This window comes from Eptatretus burgeri, chromosome 2, assembly GCF_056783735.1.
Source record: "Eptatretus burgeri isolate ZD-2024b chromosome 2, Ebu_testis_v1, whole genome shotgun sequence".
Lineage (NCBI taxonomy): Eukaryota > Metazoa > Chordata > Myxini > Myxiniformes > Myxinidae > Eptatretus > Eptatretus burgeri.
Genome location: NC_140962.1, coordinates 66,483,868 through 66,507,386, shown reverse-complemented (window position 1 = coordinate 66,507,386; position 23,519 = coordinate 66,483,868). Strand labels below are relative to the sequence as shown.

Here is a 23,519-nt window from a genome sequence, read left to right as displayed (position 1 = left end):
ATATATATATATATATATATATATATATATATATATATATATATATATATATATATATATATATATATATATATATGATATATATATATATATATATGATATATATATATATATATATATGATATATATATATATATATATATGATATATATATATATATATATATATGATATATAGATATATATATATATATGATATATATATATATATATATGATATATATATATATATATATATATGATATATATGTATATATATATGATATATATGTATATGATATATATATATATATATATATATATATATATATATATATATATATATATATATATATATATATATATATATATATATATATATATATATATATATATATATATATATATATATATATATATATATATGATACAGGTGATGTGTTGTTTTCATCAAAGAATAAAAAGGTTATTGGTAAGTTTAAAGATGAATTGGGTGGAAGGTCATGAGTGACTTTATAGGACTGAGATCAAAGTCTTATGCTTATAAGTATATTGATAATAATAATATTGAAAGGTGTGATAAGAAGCTAAAGGGAATAAAGAAAAATATAATCAAGGAAACAATAAACTTTAAACATTATTACAACTGTTTAACCTCAAAGAAGGAAGAGTAGAGAAAAATGAACACAATAAGAAGTTATAAACATCATTTATATGCAGAAGAGGTAAATAAGAAAGCATGAGGAGCTTTTGATGATAAAATATATATATTTTAGAGAATGGAATCAATAGCCTCCCTTATGGTTATAAGTATAAGTGTTAAGATATTTAAGTGTTGAGATATTGGGTTGTGGATTTTAACTGGCTACCGCCGTCTTTTACTGATTTATAAATGATAGAACCAAGCAATAACCAAACCAAAGAGTGGAGATGTAATCAGCCTTGGTATTTAAATGGGACACATAATGAATGTGAGAAATATCAAACAAGTCTTATTGAAGAAATACCCAGGGTAAAAGTAGATAAAACAAATAAGCGGATAAATTTAACGACAAATAAGTTGGAGGATGTAAAGAAAAAAATTAATTTCCTTGAATGGACTGAAAACATTGATGGTTATCAATTGAACAATGAAAAAACAATTTACGACAATCTCAAAATGATATGTGGCTCAGGAGGTGGTCACACAAGAGCATTAAGAGAAGTTTATCATTTTATCTCTGCTCAACAAAGATACTTAAACCAAGAACCAAGTTCCAAGTTATTCTTTGTGAATATACTCGATGGAAATTAATGTTATAAGAAAATTTAAGTTATTCCCAAAAGTAGAACATGGGCAAATATTCATTGGCTCGCTGTTTGAGTATCATGAAAATGTGAAAGGACTGTGATTATGTTGTGGGGAAGAAGTGCTTTAATCAGTAAGTCTCAATTTTTCAATTGCTTGTATGGGAGGGAAGGGGATCGGTGGGGAGGAAGTTCCCTTTTTCCCATTCATTTGAATCTGCGTCCCAGAAGCAACATTTATCATCTACTCTTGTTTATATCTTGTTTGTCTCGTCAAATTCCCCCATTTAACTATTTGTCCATAAAGGTCATGTTGACATGCCACTGAAAAAAACACTATAAACCGGAAGTGCTCATAACTGACACAAGTTGGTGAGTTCCTTTTTCTTTTTTTTCTTTTTTCACCTGATCTGCCTTACATGTGCAAAGCTACAAGTACTTTTAAGTAAACCTTGTAGATCCTGCACTCACTGGTAAGTGCCAAAATGCACCGGCAACAACCTCATTTTGTTCCTATCTTGCAAATGGAGCATAACTATTACCAAAGATGGTATGGCGGTGATGCGGCACCCTAAATGCTGGCAACTTACAGTACATACTCGACACACACTTTTCCACCCATTTCTCCATTTAATAAATATATCTATCTTCCTATTCAACTCAACCCCACATACATAATTTTATCCAAACTTTTCTCTCAATTCCCTGACACAGATCAGGGCTGGCACCGTGCATCCCACCGCCTTTGAGAACCGCGAACATGATGCTCAATGGACGGCGGGCCCGCGCACTGGCCACGTGCTTAATGGCGGATCTGCGCGCTGGCCACATGCTTAATGGCGGATTCGCGCGCGGCCGTGATACTTTATCATCGTGCAGAACGAGGCACGAAAAACACATATCTTTGGTCGGGTCTGCGCATGGAGTTACAACAAAATCTTACCATCGGTCTTCACCCACCACAGATGGCAGACATCCTCCCACACCTCTGCCTTGATGCAGCTCCTACCAGGCAGAGGCACGCTGTGCGGCCAGATCACTCGGGCCGCGTGGCGCACCATGCAGCAGGCACATTGACCAGCACCGGCTGCGGGTCGCCGGGACACGGCACAGGATTCGGTGCAAAGCGATTCATATCTCGGGGTTCGGTGCAAGGAGATTCATGTCGCGGTGCTCGGAGCGAGCCGATTTCGCAGCTTGGAACCATCTGGCCGGATGTGAAGTGGAGCCACTTCCGGTCATGGCGGCCGGCCCGTGTGCTGGCCGGGGCCCAACCAGAGCGCCCGATTTGGGTGACGAGACCGCTTCGGGTCATCACCCCCGCCCTGCACCACTCGATCTATAAAAGAACCGGTCGCGGGGCATTGAGTCATCGACGTTGAGCAGTCGTCGTCGTCGTTCCAGAAGGGGAGTAGTCCATGTCGTTCCAGAACGGGAGTAGTCGTCGTTCAAGAAGAGTAGTCATCATCGTTCCAGAAGGGGACTAGTCATTGTTCGAATGTTGTCATCGTTCCTGTTCGCTCAGTCCTGTCGATTCGTCATGCTCGTCCTGGCCTGGAATTCATCTTCAACCATTCGCCTTCGGACTCCGCCTTTCTGCACAAACTCATTGCTGACTCCGCCTTCTTCTCCACTTCTCCCTTCCTCTCCCACTTTCTTTGGATTCTGCCTCTTTTCACTCATTGGCTTTTGACTCCACCCAAGTTCCTCCCTGCACACCTGACGGTCGCGTCTCATTCTGTGGACCGACGCTAGCTGCACGAAGTTCCAGGAAGCAAGAGACGACTCGCCAGCTGTCAGTGAGGTATCGCCCAGCGGAGCATCCCTCCAAAACGTATTGGTGGCACGATCGGCATTCGTGCAAGGTATTGAGAGACCGTTAGCCTCATCTCCTCTCCTTTTTCTCTTCATCAACTCCTCTTCGTGTGTGTGTGTGTGTGTGTGTGTGTGTGTGTGTGTGTGTGTGTGTGTGTGTGTGTGTGTGTGTGTGTGTGTGTGTGTGTGTGTGTGTGTGTGTGTGTGTGTGTTTTTTTGCGTGCGTGTGTCCTGGTGCCTGTCCTCTTTTAAGTTAAGAGTGTACAAGAATTATATCAGGATAACTCTGCTCTGTATCTGCTTTTGTAAGTTGCTTGTATATTGCCACACCTTTCACTTTTCTTGCTATTACTGCTACAGACAACAATAAACAACATTAACTGTGCCACACACCTTTCCTCGCCTGCCTGTAATAAATCCCTTTTGTAGAAATGTTCCCAGCTCGTTTTTGTCTTTTCTTTCATTTATCCAGCATGGTCCGTATCCTAACTTAGCTGGGACTTTATTCCCAATGATGTGTTCCTTTTAGCTGGTACGTCCTTGGCAGTGTCGCTCGGCTGCATCCGATCCGGTAAAGTGATCCTGTTCGGACAAGGCGTACCTCGGGCATGTCCCCCGGTAATTAGATCACGTGGTTATTTTTAGGTAACCGGATTAACTAGACTGAGGTCCCTAAATCACGAGGTTGAGTTACTGCCGTTCATGGTCGGTTAGCGACCCGCCGCGTCACGGAATTATCCATGTGCGGCGGCCTGCAATTCCGGGGAGTCTGGTGGGATCCCAAGATAGCTTCCACCCTGGTGGTCGTCTCACCCGACTGCTGAGCCGCAACAATATGATTGAGTTTTTTTTATGATGGACAGGTTTTTACCCCTCAGCCCGAATTGGACTAAGGGGTATTATCATCACAGGCGTTGTCCGGGCATCCGTCTGTCAACTTTTGGTTTCCGTCAGTTTTGAGAACGCCTTGTCCGATTAAATCCATTTTTGCAGGGTATGTTGTGGTTGAGTAGAGGAAGGTTCCTTTCGAAAATGGGCACGCTGCGATTTTCAATGTGGCCTTCATGGCAGCCATCTTGAAATTGGTTTCCGTCGATTTCGAGGAGAACGCCTTATCCGATTAAATCCATTTTTGCTGGTTGTGTTGGGGTTGAGTCGCGGAAGGTTCCTTTCGAAAATGGGCGTGCTGCGATTTTCAATATGGCCACCATCTTGAAATTGGTTTGCGTCAAGGGGCTGAGGGGTTACGCCCACTTTGCGGTGCTATTTTTAAAACATTCATCGCTTTTTTGTTCCAGTTTATAAAAACTCATGACCCTTTGTAACCAAAAACATGGTATTGTTTGGGACACTTTGTTCACCAAGAATCATGAAACTGATTATTATTAATATGTAGCATATCTGTAAAATATTATGAAGGCGACCTCAGGCTTCTACTCTTGTAGTGAACATACAGAGCTTCTGTGTGGCGTGGCCTCGTTCCACTACTGTGAAGTCACTCACATGCCATATAATTTGGACTAAGCCTCAAAATTGCATGGCGAGTTCCAACATGATTTACTCTCCGATATCTCGTGCTTTGTGTTTGATATATCCTAACTGCAAACTGTAAGACCGACACTGCAGTTTCTTGCATTGCTCGGCATGTTCTTGAAACAAGTTGTTCGTTTCCTACTATACATACTTTTTGATGGAAAACTGTGACACTTGTCACGAAAAGTAAATCTTGTACATGCTTCATAAGAATTTCACTCACCATTGCTTCTCCAATTATGTCATTGTTTATTAAGGACGATATGAACTTCAAAACACTTTCTTTTGAATGATTGTAGTGATTAATGGAGCATAATGAATATTAGATCGAGGCTTTGCAGAATTAAATACAAATTAATTTCCGACACATCCAATTGACTTTCCTGGGGGAGTGATACACTGTAGCCTCAATAGTTTAAAAGACATCGCTTTGATGCCATCACAAGAATTTGCAACATATTATATTATAACTGTTGCAATTGATCATTAATATATTTTACACAAGTTCACACACACTATTGGCATGCATTATAAACAAGAATGGACAGCGTACATTTACAAAGAAATGTAGTAATTTATTTAACCACTGCACATGTATTCACATTTGCAATTGCCATTATTCATGCAAAGTCCCAACATGTCAATATTCTTTTTAAAATGGGTGGATTGTTATACATATTTTTTGGGGGTTTATACAGGCATGCACCATATATATATATATATATATATATATATATATATATATATATATATATATATATATATATATATATATATATATATATATATATATATATATATATATATATATACATACAAACATACATACAAACATACATACATACATACATACATACATACATACATACATTGTTATGGCCATGGGTACCGAGTGTATTATGAGGGAGTTAATCCTCGTTTCTTCCTGGAAAAGCCGGATCTGGGGCCACCACTCACAATCAACTTTGTGGTGCGGTGGGTTGGCTTTATAACCACAAATGACAATCGGTTAACCACGAGTTCCAGTATCCACCGTCTAATTTGCCATTTAACTCGAGGTCACATGGCTTCTAAACGGGGGACACGCCCTCGTCAATGCACCAATCTAATCTTGATTTAGATGTTAAGTAAGGCGGCCGAGCCTTTACCGCTGGTGCACGCCGACTTTGACAGGTTTATTAGTTTGGGAACTACCAGTCTATCTAGGTTCGGACAATGCTGGATCAATGGAAGGAAAGGACAAGCACGGACAGGTTGAAACGTCAACAAGGAATTTATTGTGAAGAAAAAATATATAAACTGAAGAACTTTTTATTCCTTTGTGGTGAAAATAGGGAAATTCAAATCAATCAAAATAATCTCACACAAATAATGAATTAAACAGGCATTGATAGAAAAACAGACAAAGAGCAGATGCTTATCACTATGCCTTACTTAACGATTAAACACGAGACAAGGGTACCCAGCAGATCATTCGGGGGGAAAGAAATCAGGTCTCGGCTTACCAAGGAAGAAGTCGTCGTGCATCCCTTAAAATGTTCCAAAATGTGTGAGCGTGCCTTAATCCGCTGCCAGCGCCCTGCCTCGCTGTGCACCCACTTACAAACAGGCTCAAACACCAATCGACATCACGTCAACCCCAGGAACCAGGGACACCAAGAATCAGGTATGAGCAGAACCAGCAAGTGCGGTCCAACCGTCATCCACCGTCGGGAACCACCAGGAGCCGCAACCAACGGACAGCTGAAAGAAGCTGTAAGGCTGTCACCAACTCACCAACAACTGACTGGAGCAACTTACTGAAGCTGAAAGCAACCGTCACCCAAGTGTCACAAACTATCAAGAAAGCGGTCCTCCCATCCTTTTTATAGACGACCAATCTGGGCGGAGCCTCAAGCAGACTTCTGCCAAATCCACTTTGCCTATTGGCGCATCGTTGCATGTGACCAACCATCAACTTCGCGATGATTCCTTCCTTACAAGAGCGAGATGCAACCCCAAATCAACACAGGCCTGGCTTACGATGCCATGTGTGGGGTGCTGGATGAATGGCAAAAAGCAGCCATTTGCCAGAATTACCGGGCAAAAAGGTGAAGCGCTCGCAAAACGTCAACAACAACCATCGCTTCCCCGTTCAGCCCGACACGAACAATAGCCAGTCGGCGTCCATAGAGCTGCTGAACGGGGCATCAAACGTCGATGGAAAAAGGTGGATGTCAAACGTCAATGAAAGAGATATGGGTGAGGTAAATGATCCACAGCCGTATTTGACCGTCAGAATAACTGCTCAGGAAAAACCTGTCGTGCGCTTAATAAAATGTCCTGTAAGTCCAAAGTTTAAATAAATTGTCCACCTCAAAGCCAATGTGTCCTGGTGGAAAGGGGGTAAAACGAGCCTCCGTTTGGCTCACGGCTATCTCGCATGTATGAACGTGTCGCAAAGAGGAAAAGGCCATCCCATAAGAAAGGGAATCTGTTCTATACCCTTCTCCAATGCATCAAAGTTAGAATCCCACCAGACAAGGGGATGGGTCTATCCTGGACATGCATTTATGGAAATAACTGTCTGAGGCCCTGAATGCTGTATGCATTACTCGGATCCGATTCTGAAATCCAGAACAATATTTTCTATATATATATTATATATATATTTTATATATATATATATATATATATATATATATTTATTAATATATATTGTATATATATTTATATATACATATTAATAGATCTAAATGTATATATTTATATTAATATTTTAATATATATGTATATTTGGTGATATATTAATTTATTTATATGTATATAAGTAGACTAGGCGTAAGTCGTCACCATCGCAACCGAGAAAAAAAAGTGACTACTTCGACATGACGACTTGCGCTTATGCGAACATTCATGACTGTGGGGTGAAGGATGAAGTCACGCGTGGCCTGGACACGTACGTATGAGAGGGCACAACAATCTCTAAGCCGGCTATTGTACCAAAAGGGAAACAATCCTCGGGGCATAGGTGGGGGTTCATTGGTTAGTTGGAAAGTGATCAAGCAAAGATGGAATTCATGAATCACTTTATCAAAAGTAAAGATAATGAACAACTGTAAGACAACTCATATACCATCGGTGATGGTATATGACCATCGACAAATGTGGAATGAATGGCTGTGAGAATTCAATCATTGGAATGAATGTAGAATGAGTTTTCATATGGAATGAAAACTCATATACCATCGACAAATTATATGACACAGTCATCGTGATGACTACCACTCAGTACCTTTGTGAAAGTGAGTGTGGTGATGTACAAAACAAGCCAATATAAAACCATGATCAGACTTCAACACTAAGCTCGATCGATCCTTTACTCCTTTGCCAGAGACTGCATTTTGCAGCCTGCCTACCTCTTCAGATGCATGTGGGACGGCGCGCTGACTGAGCTGAATGCAGCGCAGTTATAAATCGCCCACGCATCACGATTCCATGAAATCGGGCTTCTCACGAGGCAGCAGTTCCGTGTGACGAGTTAGGCGTGGTAATTTACTTGAGTTTGCATTACGTGGGAACGGACAACATCTGACGACTTAGACGAAGTGACGACTTAGAGATGACGACTTACAGACTTTATTCAAAGTCTGTAAGTCGATTTAACATTAGATAAATTTGGGACTTTTTGACGCTGCCGACTTAGGCGAAGTGACGAGTTACACGCTGCCGACTTACGCCTAGTCTACTGTATATATATATATGTATGTATACTGTCGGACCCCACTATTCGTGAGAAATACGTTGCTGAAACATTCCATGAATGTCGAGGCATTGTTTAATAACAAAAAAAACAACCCTTGATTTATTATTATTATTATTATTATTATTATTATTATTATTATTATTACTGTTCCTTGTTCTCAGCTCATGGAAGAGCAATTGCACAGAACAAATGAGGACACAACATAAAGGGAACAGCACAGATGCCAACCCTCCCGATTTCATCGGGAGGCTTCCGAAAATTCACCCAAACTCCCGCCCTTACGATCACTATCCTTATCCTCCCGAAATTTTGATATTTTTGCACTGTTCACTAATCAAAATGTACTAGTATGAGAATTGAATGAAAAGCATCGTCTGCTACGTATAGCATGTGGTAACTCCATAACGTTCGCTGCTACCAAATTGTACGTAAAAAATTGCAAATTCAAATGAGGAGCAGCGAAACATTGGGTCTGGATCTCGCTTATGCGATCATGCACTGAGATTTAGTGCATGCGGTATGTGTGCAATACAGTGCATGCGGTATGTATGCACAGTGTATATGCATGCGATACGCTCACTGCATGCAGCTGGGCCCCGTACCAGCCCGGCGGTCGCGACCACCGTGCGGTGTTTAACAGCCGCTAGAGTTCTACGAGTCGCGCTGCAGCTGTGGAACATCGACTTCGAAGTTACCGATGCTTCAAGCCCTCGATGTTGATTACGAAATGGCAGAAAAGAAGCTTGCGAAGACCAAGAAATGGTCTCAGAAGTACAAGACCGAATACAGTCTCCAATACCCGTGTATTCGAAAGTCTGAAAGAGGAATTCATCATGCGTATTGTACAGTATGCAGCGTTGATATTTCAGTTGAGCACGGAGGTCGCGATGATATTCGGAAGCACGTTGGAAGCAAACGGCACACAGACATTGCAAAGGAGAGATCTTCGAGCACGAGTACCGGTACACTTCTGAATTATTTCACCAAACAAGGGACAAGCGAGGAAGAGGATGTTACCCGAGCGGAACTTCTCTTTAGTGGATTTATTGTGGAACATAACTTGCCCATATCAGTCTCAGATCATGCTGGACCTCTATTTCAAAAGATGTTTCCAGATTCAAAAGTTGCTTCAAAGTATGGATGTGCAAGAACAAAAACTTCAGCAATAATTGGTGAGTTGTCAAATTTTACTGCTTCATCTATTGCCGATATTGCTAGACTATCTCCATTTAGCCTAGCTACAGACGGTAGCAATGACAGTGGTGAGGCCCAGCTATATCCTGTCCTGATTTCGTACTATGACAACAGTGCTGGGATTGTGAAGCAAGGTTTGCTAAGTTTGCCTGCGTGCAAACAAGATTCCACTGGAGAAAACATTTTCAAACTGCTTGATCATGAGTTCAGTGACAGGAAAATTCCGTGGGGAAATTGTGTTTCCTTTTGTGCTGATAATGCCTCTGTCATGGTGGGCAAGCACAAAGGAGTCTCTGCTTATATCCACAAACAAAATCCAGAGTGCTACATCATGGGATGCCCTTGCCATATGATGCACAATACGGCCAAGAAGGCGGCTCAGGCCTTACCCATTGAATTAGATGACTTTCTCATCGATATTTACTACTACTTGGACAAAAGTAGTAAACGCGTCAAAGGAGTGAAAGCACTGCAAGAACTCTGTGATGCCCCGACACACAAGATTCTGAAGCATGTCGCAACAAGGTGGCTGTCCCTTGGTCAGTGCCTAGACAGGCTGATTGAACAGTGGGAGCCACTTCGCCTCTTCTTCAAAGAAGAAGTACGAAGAAAAATGCAACCAACTGTAGCCAAGACTCTAACAACGAGCAAGAAGGACGGCACTGTATCTACTGCCAGTACTGGCACTGCAGGATCAAGCACTAGTGGAGCAGCATTCACCACTACCACTGCAGTATCTGCTGCGAAGAAGACAGCAGGGACAGCACCAAAACCAATGCTGAGAGCAGGTAGCATCACCGGCCCTTCATCACGTTCATCTACAAAGCAGATCCCTTCAGAGTCGAGAAAGACTGTGATAGTCCCATCTACAGGCAAAGAAGGACCCAAGTTAAGTTCTGCTTTTGCCAAATCACTTGATAGAAGCTCAGCAAAACCTTCGAATCAGAGGTCTTCTTCCTTGGCTGCACCTACCTCAAGCTCTCTCCTCAAACGTAAAATTGGATCTGGTACTACGAGTCTGACCTCTTCTGCTGGCAGTAAACGCAAGTGTGATCGCCCTGCGGCTAAGTGTACTACGAGTTCTACAACTAAAAGCGCATCTTCCTCAAACACTGTGCAGGAATCTAGAGAAAAACGTGTCAACAGGATGTTCTTGTCTCCACAAACAAAACTCTATTGTTTCTTCCTTCGATATGCGAACAAGCTTTTTGAGAAGGGGAATCTTCTGCTCCAAAGAGACGAACCCTGTATTCATCTCCTGCACGGAGAATTGAATGGTCTTCTGAAAGATATCTTCGTACGGTTTTTGAAACCATCGGTGTCATCGGTTGCTCTGGTAAATGTACCCTTCTCTGACAGAAATCATCAGAAGAATGATGAGGACCTCATGATTGGGAGCGATGCCAAACTGTATATAAGGGAACAAAGGAGTCTCAAGAAATCCACCTTCACTCTGAGTGAGTCAGACATCCAAGGTTTCTTCAGTGCAGTTCGCTCATATTATGTGAAAGCCTGCAATTACATCTTCAAAACCTGGCCGCTAGATGATGAATTAGCCAAGCATGCTCAGGTGCTGGATGTTAAGCTACACCAAGAAGTGGGGTTTGACTGTGTGGAGTTTTTCATCAAGAAATTCCCCTGTCTGTTCAGTGGCGGTGATAGTGACATAGACAGTCTTGAGAGTGAATTCGCTCACTACCAGGCAGACTCCTCCATAGCTACAATTGCTACTGAGACAGTGAGAGTGGATGAGCAGTGGCATCGGATTTCACAGCTCACAGATCCCTGCACTGGTGCCAAGAAGTATCCTAATTTGAGCAAAGTGATGAAGGGAATCTTGGTCATTCCTCATTCCAACGCATCATGTGAGCGGGCACTCAGTCTTGTACGGAAGAATCATACTGAATTTCGTCCCAATTTGAGTGTCAAAACCCTGGAAGCTCTCTTAATTGAAAAACTAGCTCATAGCACCCCTTGCTACCAGAAAGAATACAGCAAAGACATAATCAGAAGGGCTAAAAGAGCCACACAGCTGTCACTCAGCAAAGCTGCCATGGAAAAAGCAAGCAGCAGTAGTACCAGCCAGTAAGGTAAGAAAAATATTGCTTCTTTTGTGCTTTTTGTTAATCTTTGATTGTCCCCTAACTTACTAATATTAACATACATGTAACATTAAAAAGTGCACAATTTTCCCCTTTTTTTGTTCAAAAAGTGGGAATTCTTAACATGTTAAATGCTCCAAAATAGGGCTCAGAGGGCACTAGAGAGCGTCTAGAACCCCAGAGCTTCCAGGGCCCCAAGGCGGGCCCTGGACCCCGCCGCAAGGGTTGAGCGCTCCGCGCTCGAGATGTGTGCTTCGCGCACATTATTTGGTGTCGGTTGCAAATCCTCCCTAATTCTGATTTCCAAAAGTTGGCATCTCTGGAACAGCAGAAGACCGGGGAAACACAAACAGCAAGGCAGATGTGAAAAGTAGTCAGAGACTGATGAAAAATGGCCTGCAGGTAAAGATGAGGGGTAAGGGAAAATGTAAAGGGTTGACAATATGGATACTTAAGCAAAATTGAGTTTGTCCTGTTTGTGATTTTGTCAAGGTCTGAGGAGAGAGAGGCTGCTGCCTGTCTGTCAGAAGGATGAGAGATGTCACGGCAGAGAGTGGAGTCATCAGTAAAGAGATAAAGAGGATTTTCCAGAGCGTCATTGAAATCATTGATGAAGGTTAGAAATAATATGGATACAAGAACACTGCCTTGGAGTATTCCAGCCTTGACAGGAAGAGGAGATGAAAGGGTTCCGTTGAGAGCCACACCTTCTCTGCGAGAGTGGAGGAAGTCAGTAATCCAAGAGTGAAGCTGATCTTGCATTCCATAGGCAGACAGCTTGGAGAGCAAGGCAGGACAAAAAAAATTCTATCTTTGTTTGTCTGTCTGTGTGCAGGATTTCTCAAAAAGTTTTGGATGGATTCGGATGAAATTTAGTGGACAGGATGGGTGTGTGACAAGGAAGAATTGATTCAATTTTGATGAAGATCGAGATCCGGTTCTGGCTATTAGAATTTTTTTTTAATGATTCTTCACCATTGAGAGATAGTGCCAAAAATGATATATAGCACGATATCTCAAAAAGTTGTTGACAGATTCGGACGAAACTTGGTTGACACGTTGGGTGTGCGACAAGGAAGAATTGATTCAATTTTGGTGAAGATCTGAATTCGGATCCGGATCCGATTATTTTTTTTAAGTGATTCTTCACCATTAAGAGATTGGGCCAAAAACGACAAATTAGCAGATATCCCAAAAATATATCGGGCCTGATATGTTCTCGTGGATCAGGCATTGCATGGCGGAGGTTTTGAATCTTTTTAATGTAATGCTGTGATGTTGGCTGATTTTCCTTTGCCAGGTGGATATAGGAGACCAGTCCTGAAAAAAAACTGTGAAGCACGAATGTCGAAACAGATCACACTTTGACCTGTGAATACATGGGGTCCGCAAATTGCGAACTTGCGAATAGTGGGGTCTAACAGTATTTCACTCCATTGTCACGTGTTTAGATAGAAAGAAAACTTTGTTTTTCTCTCGGATTTTGGCTATTTAAACAAATGACACGGATGGAGAAACACAACAAAGACCAATGTTTAGAGTTCCTTTCTCTTAATAATTCTCTTTTTTTTAGATCATACTGGCAATCTGTGAGGCTTTGAACCAACGTTGATAGACCAGACTGGCATAAGGGAGAAGTGAGGCACAGCTCATGGTTTCTCCCATGAAACATAGAAAAGTGATTATTTTATCAGGTTGATCTCAGCACACAGGATGCCAACTTGCAAACTTCCTTGCACAGCAGTTATGGAGGAAACACTGCCTGTGGTATCCAGATGCTCTTGGATTCTCACTTGCACACAGCCCAAGTTTCATGTGGTTAAGCACAGATGCTCCCCCACTCCCCCAACCTTCCTGCTCTATTCAGCTCTGACTTCAGCTTTAGCTTCAACATACACCAACTCCTTTTCAGCTCTGGCACACTCCAAGCAAGACTCTTACCCGAACTGTATGGGCTTTCACAAAACACGATCAAAAGAGGCTTTTGGTCTGCCAAAGGGCTATCACTCAAAATGTCAAGTTTACCTTACCTCCCACTGTAGTTCGCATACATTTGTTTAACGATAATCTCTGTCGAATGATCTGCAGATGCAGATCGACACGAGCCATAACATGATCGAGTATTTCTCTATCAATGGAGCTTTGACAGGCAGGCTAATCCTTGGCTTTTCTCTCCATTGTTAAAAATATCCAAATTCAGAAAGAAATACTTGGGGGATCACCACTTGATCTCAGCTTCTCTGGTTTCTAATCTCGCTGTCATGATGAAACCAGCACTTTCCTATATCCCGCTTATTTCTAAAATCTGTAAATCTATTTTCTTCCATCTGCACATTACTGTCCAAATCCACTCGTGTTTAAATTGGAACGCTACTAAAACTTTGGTTCATGCTCTCATAACCTCATGCTTGGATTACTGTGACCGATTTTTGTCAGGCGTACTTGTCTTCTCTCAAGCCTTGCAGCTTCTTCATATTTGGCAGATTAGCTCAGAGTTAAAGCTCTGAAATCTGATCGTTCCAATCCTCAAGACACTTCACTGGCTCTATTTACATCAATCAACGAGTGGCTTTCAAAATATTTCTGATAACTTTTTTATAGTAAAAAATATGTTGTCCATTTCTCCATTTCTAATTTAGTGTAATCTCCTGGTAGTTCCTTAAACCTGGATGAAGACTTTTGGCAAATGAGCATTTCTCAGAAATATTCCTCTGCTGTGGAACTCATTGCCTTTTAAAATCCACACAACTATATATATATATATATATATATATATATATATATATATATATATATATATATATATATATATATATATATATATATATATATATATATATATATATATATATTGGAATCCCATTTTGTTACAGGGTTTTTTTTATTTTTCCTTGATTCTTTTTATTATTCCAAACCATTTTGATCGTAAAATGCAATGAAATTTAGTTTGAAAAGCAATTTTGACATAAAAATTTATGGATTAATATACAGATCTTTGGAACGAGTTGAATAATGTCTCTGCACAAATAAGCATCGATGCACATGCATACAAATCAATTTTTTCCTTTTTTCCAAGGTTATCATCACAATTTCTAGACTATGCATTATATTGAATTATCTGTAGTTTTAGAATATGTGCATGGTAGGTTTGTTTTTTTGGAGAATTATGTTGATTTTTAGTACTTTGTCATTTTTGCAGAGCTTTGTGGGATCCAGTTCAGTTCATCTCATTTGTGGGGCTGGATCGGACTCCGATGCCGGACAACCGTGACGACCCCACAGGACCCCGTCGTGGACAGGTGTGGAAACAGTTTTTTCCCTCTTTAAACATGAATGTTGCATTTTTTTAAATGTTTTTTTTTGTTGTTGAATTTTACTTTACATATTATTATTTCGGATGAATGAAGCTGCTTCCTCAACCATCATCCACATGTGTTTGCCGTCTCATGTCTTCTGCAGCTAATCTACTGTGTTAACGTGATCCTTGGCGTACTGAAGCGCTCACGATGGCCTTCAAATATGGAAAATGCCCAGGCTGGAGGTTTTATGCTCTGCGAAACGGCACCTGCCTTGCCAGTTTATCGGAATGCATGTATGGAGCAAGTAGGGCTCATGCTCGACAACCTTCTGGGTCTCATCAGGTACAATGGTGTCATTAATGATGTTTATGAAATCTTTCAATGTATTTTTTGTTTACAAAATCTCAGCTCATTTAAATGCAAGGGCCTGCCTTATCTAACCAAATGATCTTTACTGCCTGTTAATTTGTCTCTCTTCCTTAGCTGTCTGTCTGATGAAATGACCTTTGCTGTACTACTGCCTGCTCATTGACGTTTGCTGAGATAAATTCTGACATCTGGTGTTAGCTGACTTTCTCATTAAAACCATAATAGATTTCCATAATAAATGGGTGTTTGTTCTCTCAGTTCAACATGGTTGTGACAGTCTCAGTGCATGTAAGAGTCTTTCTGTTCCTATGTTGTTGGGTTGGCCATGGAAAGGTTTTGGCCAAAGTCTTTCCATAATTCGCCTCCATGAGCATTGCTGTTGTGGAGAAAAGAAGAAAGATAACAAAAACTTTTTCTTTCAGGGTGCTGGCATAATTCGCCTCCTCTTCACCAAAGATACTGTGTGATCTTTAATGTCGAACAGCCAATGCTGTCTAATGGATCTTTCAGCTTCACACCTTTCCAATGGTCAGCATACACACTGATTCATTGCCCTGTGTATGGAACACCAATGCCAGTTTTATAGCTGGGTGGAGATTTAAACCCAGGTTAGAGATCTCTAAGCTATCCTGGCAGCCTTAAGAAACAGTTCATAAGGAGAGCAATGGAAAGGAGAAGCCAACACCCTTCTTCCTAGATGCCTCATAATAAGAAAGATCTGAAGATAGTGTATATTGGAGACCAGCTCTTTCTATAAAAACGTTGTGGACGGGTTATGACAAAACTTGGTGGATGAGTTGGGTAGGTAATGAGAACAAGCCGATTCGATTTTTGCTTCAGGTCCGGATCCAGATCCGGCCTATCAGTTGGATACAAAACATAAACTATTAAGTCTGGTGGAGGTATGTGCTCTACCAAGTGCCTTTCTCGTTACCCCTGTTTTTGGATGAAATACTGAGTCACTGCAATGCTGGTTCCATGACGAGGGAACCAGGTTCTTTGGCAGGGCAACCTCATGTTTGTCCACCTCCCACACCCCTGCTTTTTCCAGTGAGCAAGCAAATTTGATGAAATAAAACGAGCATGTCTGTTACATTCCATAATTCTTGAAATGATGGTGCTGTTTTCCTTCTCTAACATTTGATTTTGTTGAATGAATCACCTTATGTTTAACAAGTAAATTGTATATTGTAGTGGTGAGTGTTATCCACAGCTGCTGTAATGCTGAAGGCTTTTTGATATTTCAAAATCTTCCCTCTGTAGGACATATCACTGTCTTTGGCTCACAGAAAATCAAGCGCACGTCTCAGAAGACTATCGCCTTGCTTTCACCATCATGGAGGTGGAAAAGTACACTGCATTGGGTGAGGGTTCATTATTCGCCCCTGTTGGACTTTAGTCCGAAATGAAGCTTATGGATTTGGTCTCGATTTTCGTCTCTGTGCGTGCGTCTGTGCATCCGCAACCATATCTCTGACATGTATGGACCGATTTTATTCGTACTTGCCAAAAAGACAACACATGATGATGATTTGTATATATACAAGTCCTTCCCCCCCCCCCCCCCCCGAGTTTAGATCTAAGATGGCCCCGACTGGTAGCCATTTTGTTACTTTAATGTGTCCCTAACCATTTCTCAGACATGCATGGTTCAATTTTGTTCAAACTTGGCACAAGCACAGTACATGATGGCAGACACATGCATCTCACTTTATTTTGTGATCTGATCAAAGATGGCCGACTGGTGGACTGGCGGCCATTTTAGATGTTAAAAACAAAAAGCCCTGTATCAAACACGTCCTTAACCATTTCTCAGACATCCATTTACCAATCTTGTTCAAACTTGGCACACAGATAATGAATGATGGTTTACATATGCACGTCATTTTTTTCCGACATCAGATCCAAGGTGGTAGACTGGCGGCCATTTTTAGTTGTAAAAAACCCGATTTTGAATACGTCCCCAACCGTTTCTCGGACATGCATTTCCCGATGTTGGTCAAACTTGGCATACAGATAAGGAATGATGGCTTACATATGCACGCAATTTTTATTTTATTTTTTTGAGATCAGATCCAAGATGGCTGACTGGTGGCCATTTTCATACTTAAATGTGTCCCCAACCATTTCTCGGACATGCATGGTCCGATTTTGTTCAAACTTGGTACAATCACAGTACATGATGGCAGACACATGCACCTCACTTTATTTTGTGATCTGATAAATGATGGCCGACTGGTGGATTGGCAGCAGTGTTAGTTGTACATAAATATGCGCTCACTCTTTAACTCTGTTCAGCAAAATTACGAAAACAACAGGAGCTTTGACATTTTATGTCTTTTTAACCTCCACCATCGAAGATGGACGGAGGTTACTGTTTTCACCCCTGTCTGTTTGTTTGTTTGTTTGTGAACAGTATTATGGAAAAACTCCTCAACGGATTTCGACGAAACTTGGTGATGGGGTTAAGGTATGGCCCAAGGATCATGCCATTAAATTTTGGACTTGGTCCAAAGTCCAATATGGCCGCTATGGCGGCCATTTTGAAAAAATATTTGAATTTTTTTTTTGCATTTCTACATGTTTTAAGTGATTTCCAACCCCCCCCCCCCCAAAAAAAATTGTTGGAGAAAAAAAACAAAACAAATTTTGCATCTTTTTTTTTAAAAAAAATTTCGATTTTATTTTTTTGGCATTTCTACATGCGCGTCGATCTTGTTTAGTTTATTCAATCGTGGTTCAGTAGAGTCTGATCCGTTTTGACCTACAATGAATAGGATATCAGGTTCACTTAAGTGACCCAGCAGTATTGGCGGCGGAGGTTTTGCACTCTACCGAGTGCTCCCCCTCTAGTTTACTTGTTTTTGTAGTCTAAGAGCTTTAATTAAATGCTGGTGCAGGAAGTAAATTCCATGTAGTTGCTTATTGTAGCACACAAGGTGCTGACATTTCGGAATTGTACTTCGTCAAAGCAAAATAGTTCCTCCGATGGATAAAGCCCAAAACATTAGCATCATGTAATCCCTCATAGTGGATAACTCTAACCATTTTATTCCTCGCTAAATTAGATGAATATTCATTTTTAGATGAAGTTTGGGTGTCATCCTGTCATGAAATTGTCATGTTTTGTGTGAGCCAATTATGAAAATGTCATTATTAGCCCATCCCCAAACACAGCAGGAGACGTCGTTTTACAATTGCTTGTGTGTGTCTGTATATCTGTCTGCCTCGTACCTTTTTATCATTTGAGCTTTTGTCATCAAATTTTCAACAAACCTTTATTATGATTGTATGGAGAAGACTAATTTATTAAATGGTTCAAAATGTGAAAGGGAAAAGTCACAGTGACTATAAATAGCCATTATTAGCCCTGCAATAGGGGGTCCAGCGTGAGACGCCCCGTTTTTTTTATCGCTTCCATGTTTCTTTATTTATTTACCATTGAGCTTTCAATGTCTGTCCAAGCCATAACATTTTTATTAATTGAGCTTTTGCCATCAAATCTTGAACTAACCTTTATTATGAGAATGTTGAGAACACAAATTAATAAAATGTAAAAAAAAAATTTGAACTGTCATTTTCTCAAGTTTAGTTTGAGTACACAGCGGATGTGGACGGGTTCTGTATTTTAAGATGCGTTGAACTAGTTTAGTATGTTATTTGATGATATGTCAACTACTTTTGTTTATCCTAAAAGTTGAGTTGAGTAAAAAGATGACAAGTCTAACTACAATTATATAATTGTAGTTTGACTTACGTTGTGTTTACTATCGAGAGAATTTGGGAAATGTCTGGTTACTTCAGGGTAATGAACCATCTTGCATTAAGCCGTTAACAAGGAATTTCTTACAGCTTGTGGTTATAGAAGCATCTTGTAAATAAGAGTAGTTGGTCGAGTGGCTCTCAATAATGCTTTGCTTTTATATATATGTTGGATTCGCTATATATGCTAGATATCCCTTATTGTCGGGTTTTCCGTCTGTCTGCGTTGTATGTGTGTCTGCAACGCGAGGCTCCACAGCACGAACCAGCTAACCAATTTTGATGAAACTTTGCCAACAGGTGCCATATGGGGTGGGAATGTGCGTGTTTGAATTTCGTTGCCTAGCAACCACCCGTTGCTGTGCAGCGGCCGAAAAACCGCGTACAGTATTTTCAATATTTGTCCTTCAGTTTTGAATGTGGAGAAATGAGATTTTGGAATTAAACACTTCGAGGTATTTAGAAAATTTTACTCGAGCCGATTTTTGATTGAGGTTTTATTTTTCAAATAGTAGTCCTTCAAAAATCGGGTGTCTATTTACCGTCATTTTTTTTATGAGGGGCTTAGGAAAGTGGGCGGAGCTTAGGGAAAGTGGATGTGGTTGATGAAAAGTGGGAGTTGCATAGGGAAGTGGGAGTGGTGTAGGAAAGTCGGCGTGGCTTATGGAAAGTGGGCGTGGCTTATTAAAAATATTGTGTGGCTCAGGAGGTGTGGTCAAACAAGAGCATTGAGAGAAGTTTATCGGGTTTTCCGTGTCTGTGTCTGTGTCTGTGTCTGTGTCTGCAACGCAAGGCTCCACAGCACAAACCAGCAAACCGATTATTTTTCAAATAGTAGTCCTTCAAAAATAGGGTGTCTATTTACCGTCATTTTTTCTGAGGAGTGCCAGTTGGCAAAATATGCAATAGGAAAAATCTTGCCAGGCAGAGGAACAATTCTATGTGAACCACTACGTCTTGGCAATGAGTCTTCGTCAGTGGATCGGTCAGAATGAAAAGCATCGTATCCAGCGCTTCAATCCTAGCGAATCCCTCGTCGCCTACCGGCTTGTATATGTATATATTTGGTGGAGCAGAGTGAGGAGTGGAAAGGAAGCTGGCATGCTCTCGTGTATTGCTTGTGCGTTATCTTTTAAATTAACATGTTTCGACTCCACCCACCTGCTGGTGGACATCAATTGATTGCTTAAAATACCCAAAGATTCTTCAGTTATCTTCAGCTGGCCTCCAAATATTGCTACATGTTGGGATTCTTTTCAGGACCAAGTCATTTCTCTGCTGTAAGCATCTTATCATATATGTGTATTGAACTGTGCGTTCGTCTGTTTCCCATTTACGAGGGCCACTTCCCACGGTGCATTTGAAGAGCCGCTCCCGCAGGCAAAGCTCACCATTCACTTTTGAACCAATGGGAGAAAAGGCATGAATAATTTTATTTCGCAAAGACAACTCCAAACTCTACCACCTGATGTTGGATGTTGCAGCACCATTTTGCAGTGGTTGGTATAAGTAGCCCTGAGCTTTGGCTCTGAGTGAAACCAAGAGTGAAACACAATTAACCTTTTTAAAGTCCATGAAATAATTAAAATTTATTGATTAACTTAAACTTTTCCTGTCACTGGGGACGGGTATATTTGCTTGTGGTATGTAAGGCCTTCATCTGAAGTGCTGTGGAATATGGCTACTACCTACGTGCCGGTACCATCATGAAGTCCAAAAACCCCACCATGCCGTTTGCTTATGTCAGAAAGTCTGAGTCTGGGTCTGCTGCTTGGTCTCCACAGAGATTTTGATGTACTTGCAGTCTTTTCCCTGCTGTATTCTGGCTTTGTTCCTTTCATCCTCTCAGCACTCCGCCTGACCCATAATTTCCATGTTCCATACATTGTTGTCCACCCTTCTTTATCACAGATTTTTTTTTGAGGGGGGGGGAGGGAGGGGGATCAGGCTCTCAGGCTGTTTGTTGTCTTTCATCCTTTCATGCTTTCAAATCTGCTGGCTGCTGCAACCTTTAAAGCATGGATCGTTCTTTCCCATTTCTGTTTATGATCTATATTAGTCCCATTAAGATCCTCTCTCTCCCTATCACCTGTAACAACAATTTGTGGTTCACGCATGCGCTCTCATCCCCACATCCGCTTACCTTAGGCCCACTTTATATATCTGGCCTTTTGCACCCTTTCTGCTTTTTCAGCCGATTTTATAAAACTCGGTGACTTGTACAATGTGCACACAACTTTTCGATATGAAAGCTGATATAAAAGATCCTATTTTACTTAAAAGTAATAAATTTTTTACAAAGTTTATCCTTGCTGCAGGTCTGGCTATGCCCGTTACGAACCAGCTTGAATACATGCGCTCAGCTGTGGAGCGGATGCAGAGTTTCCTCACTACTCTTTATGACACCTGGTGAGTTTTTCCCATGTCTGAACTTCTTGGAGTACTCAGGCTCTCACAAAGCTTCTTTATGTCTTGCATTCATGTAGGCATGCTTGGTAGGACCTACAATAGATTTTATTTAATCTATATTGTGTCCTACTTTAACAAATTTTAATTTGTCAAAAAATATGCTTCATGTTATTCCCGTTTGGGTGCTATGGAGACACTAACATGAGGATGTGGTTTTTCTTACAGTTGTCATGTGTTAGGTAATGCGGGTTTGAGCTTGGGTCAAGAGTTCTACAAAGTTCCACGCTTGGCAGAGTCCATGCTGGATACAGCATGGCGCCACCTCGATGCTCTACCAGATTACCGTTTGAGGTCCTTCATTAATATCCTCTCAAAAGTTTTTTGTTCTAAGTCTTATAAAGGGTTGCGTGCCATGTAGCAACCTCAACTGAATGTTTCGTGAGGGAGTTTGGAAACGAAGGGTTGTTTGTTTGTTTTCACAATATTGAGTTGCTTTATTATTCTGTCGGACCTCGCTATTCGCGTATTGTAGACGCTGCGTATTCGTTGTTTATAAAATGCAACCTGTTTCAACATTCGCAGTCCTTTGCTTCACGTATTTGTGTTTTTTTTCGAGTTTTTTTTGTTTGTTTGTTTTTGCGAGCGTACTCACGTTTCTTCATGGGATTTTGGATTTTCCCTCATGACTCACAAACCACAGGGAACCTAGCCCCCCCCCCCTTTTCCATTGAAACAATGCCCCGACATTCACGGATTCGACATTCATCCAGGAATGTATTCCCCCCAAATACCGGGGTCCGACAGTACTTGGGACTGTGGTCTTTCAAACTCACCTTCAATTGAGCAATCCTTTGAGGTTATAGTGTTTTGCCTTGATATACAGCTCACAATCTTTCCTCAAGCCATTTGTGCTCAATTGTCCTGCACATGACTTTGTTTCAGTGTTGCAACCTCTCCTCCCACCTTTCATGGCATTTATGATGCAGGTAAGAATACATGTGAAGCAGTTTTCCATTATTACTTTGTGTTGCGGCTCCTGCCCAGAAAGTTACAACGTGTAAATAATGACGCTTGACCTGTGCGACGTGTTCTTTCATGCTTTCTTTTGTCATGCAGTCATTGATGAAAAAATGGCAAGCTGTTGAACAGCAAGCAACCGAAAGGTAAGCCACAGTAACTGTGATCATTGTTTGTGGTGTTTCAGTCTATGGCACCAGGTGAGTGAGTGAAAATAATATGGGATAGATATATTAAAACGACTTGTGGATGCAGATGGCCTAGAGATATGCACACTCACCTCTAAGCTGTCGAGCAAGGGTTCCAATTGTCATCTATAAACTGTCAACCCGTTGTGTTCACAGACAGGGTTATGAGCCCCCGTTGGACTTGGTCGGAAACGAGGGCTTATGGATTTGATCTCCATTTTCGTATCCGTGCGTGCATCCGCAACCATATCTCTGACATGTACAGACCGATTTTATTCATACTTGGCATAAAGACAACACATGAAAGTATACATAAGCACCTCATTTTATTTTGCGATGCAAACAAAGATTGCAGACTGGTTGCCATTTTAGTTTAAAAAAAAAACCGGAATGGAACACGTCCTCAACCATTTCTCGGACATGCATTTATGGACCTTGTTAAAACTTAACACACTGATATCGAATGACAGCTTACATAAGCACATTTTTTTCCAAGATGGCTGACTTGCGGCCATTTTGTTACTTAAATGTGTCCCTAACCATTTGTCAGACATGCACGGTCAGATTTTGTTCAAATTTGGCAGAAGCAAAGTACATGCTGGCAGACACATGCACCTAACTTTATTTTGCAATCTGATCCAAGATGGCCGACTGGTAGACTGGCAGCCATTTTATAGTTGTTAAAAAAACCCGGTATCGAACACGTCCCCAACCATTACTTTAACATGCATGGTCAGATTTTGTTCAAACGTGGCATAAGCACAGTACATCATGGCATACACTTTCACCTAAATTTTTTTGCGATCTGATCAAAGATGGCT

General features: G+C 41.0%; 1 protein-coding gene across 1 annotated transcript in view; it reads left to right on the top strand.

Moving 5' to 3' along the window:
- The window catches only part of XPO5 (exportin 5), a 131,078-nt gene that overhangs the window by 75,165 nt on the left and 32,394 nt on the right, over positions 1 to 23,519 (top strand). The window contains exons 19-25 of the mRNA XM_085869608.1: positions 14,854 to 14,953; positions 15,114 to 15,295; positions 16,586 to 16,686; positions 21,403 to 21,493; positions 21,719 to 21,856; positions 22,383 to 22,479; positions 22,610 to 22,656. Coding sequence (XP_085725734.1) covers positions 14,854 to 14,953; positions 15,114 to 15,295; positions 16,586 to 16,686; positions 21,403 to 21,493; positions 21,719 to 21,856; positions 22,383 to 22,479; positions 22,610 to 22,656 — 756 coding nt within the window. The remainder of the gene's footprint in view (positions 1 to 14,853; positions 14,954 to 15,113; positions 15,296 to 16,585; positions 16,687 to 21,402; positions 21,494 to 21,718; positions 21,857 to 22,382; positions 22,480 to 22,609; positions 22,657 to 23,519) is intronic.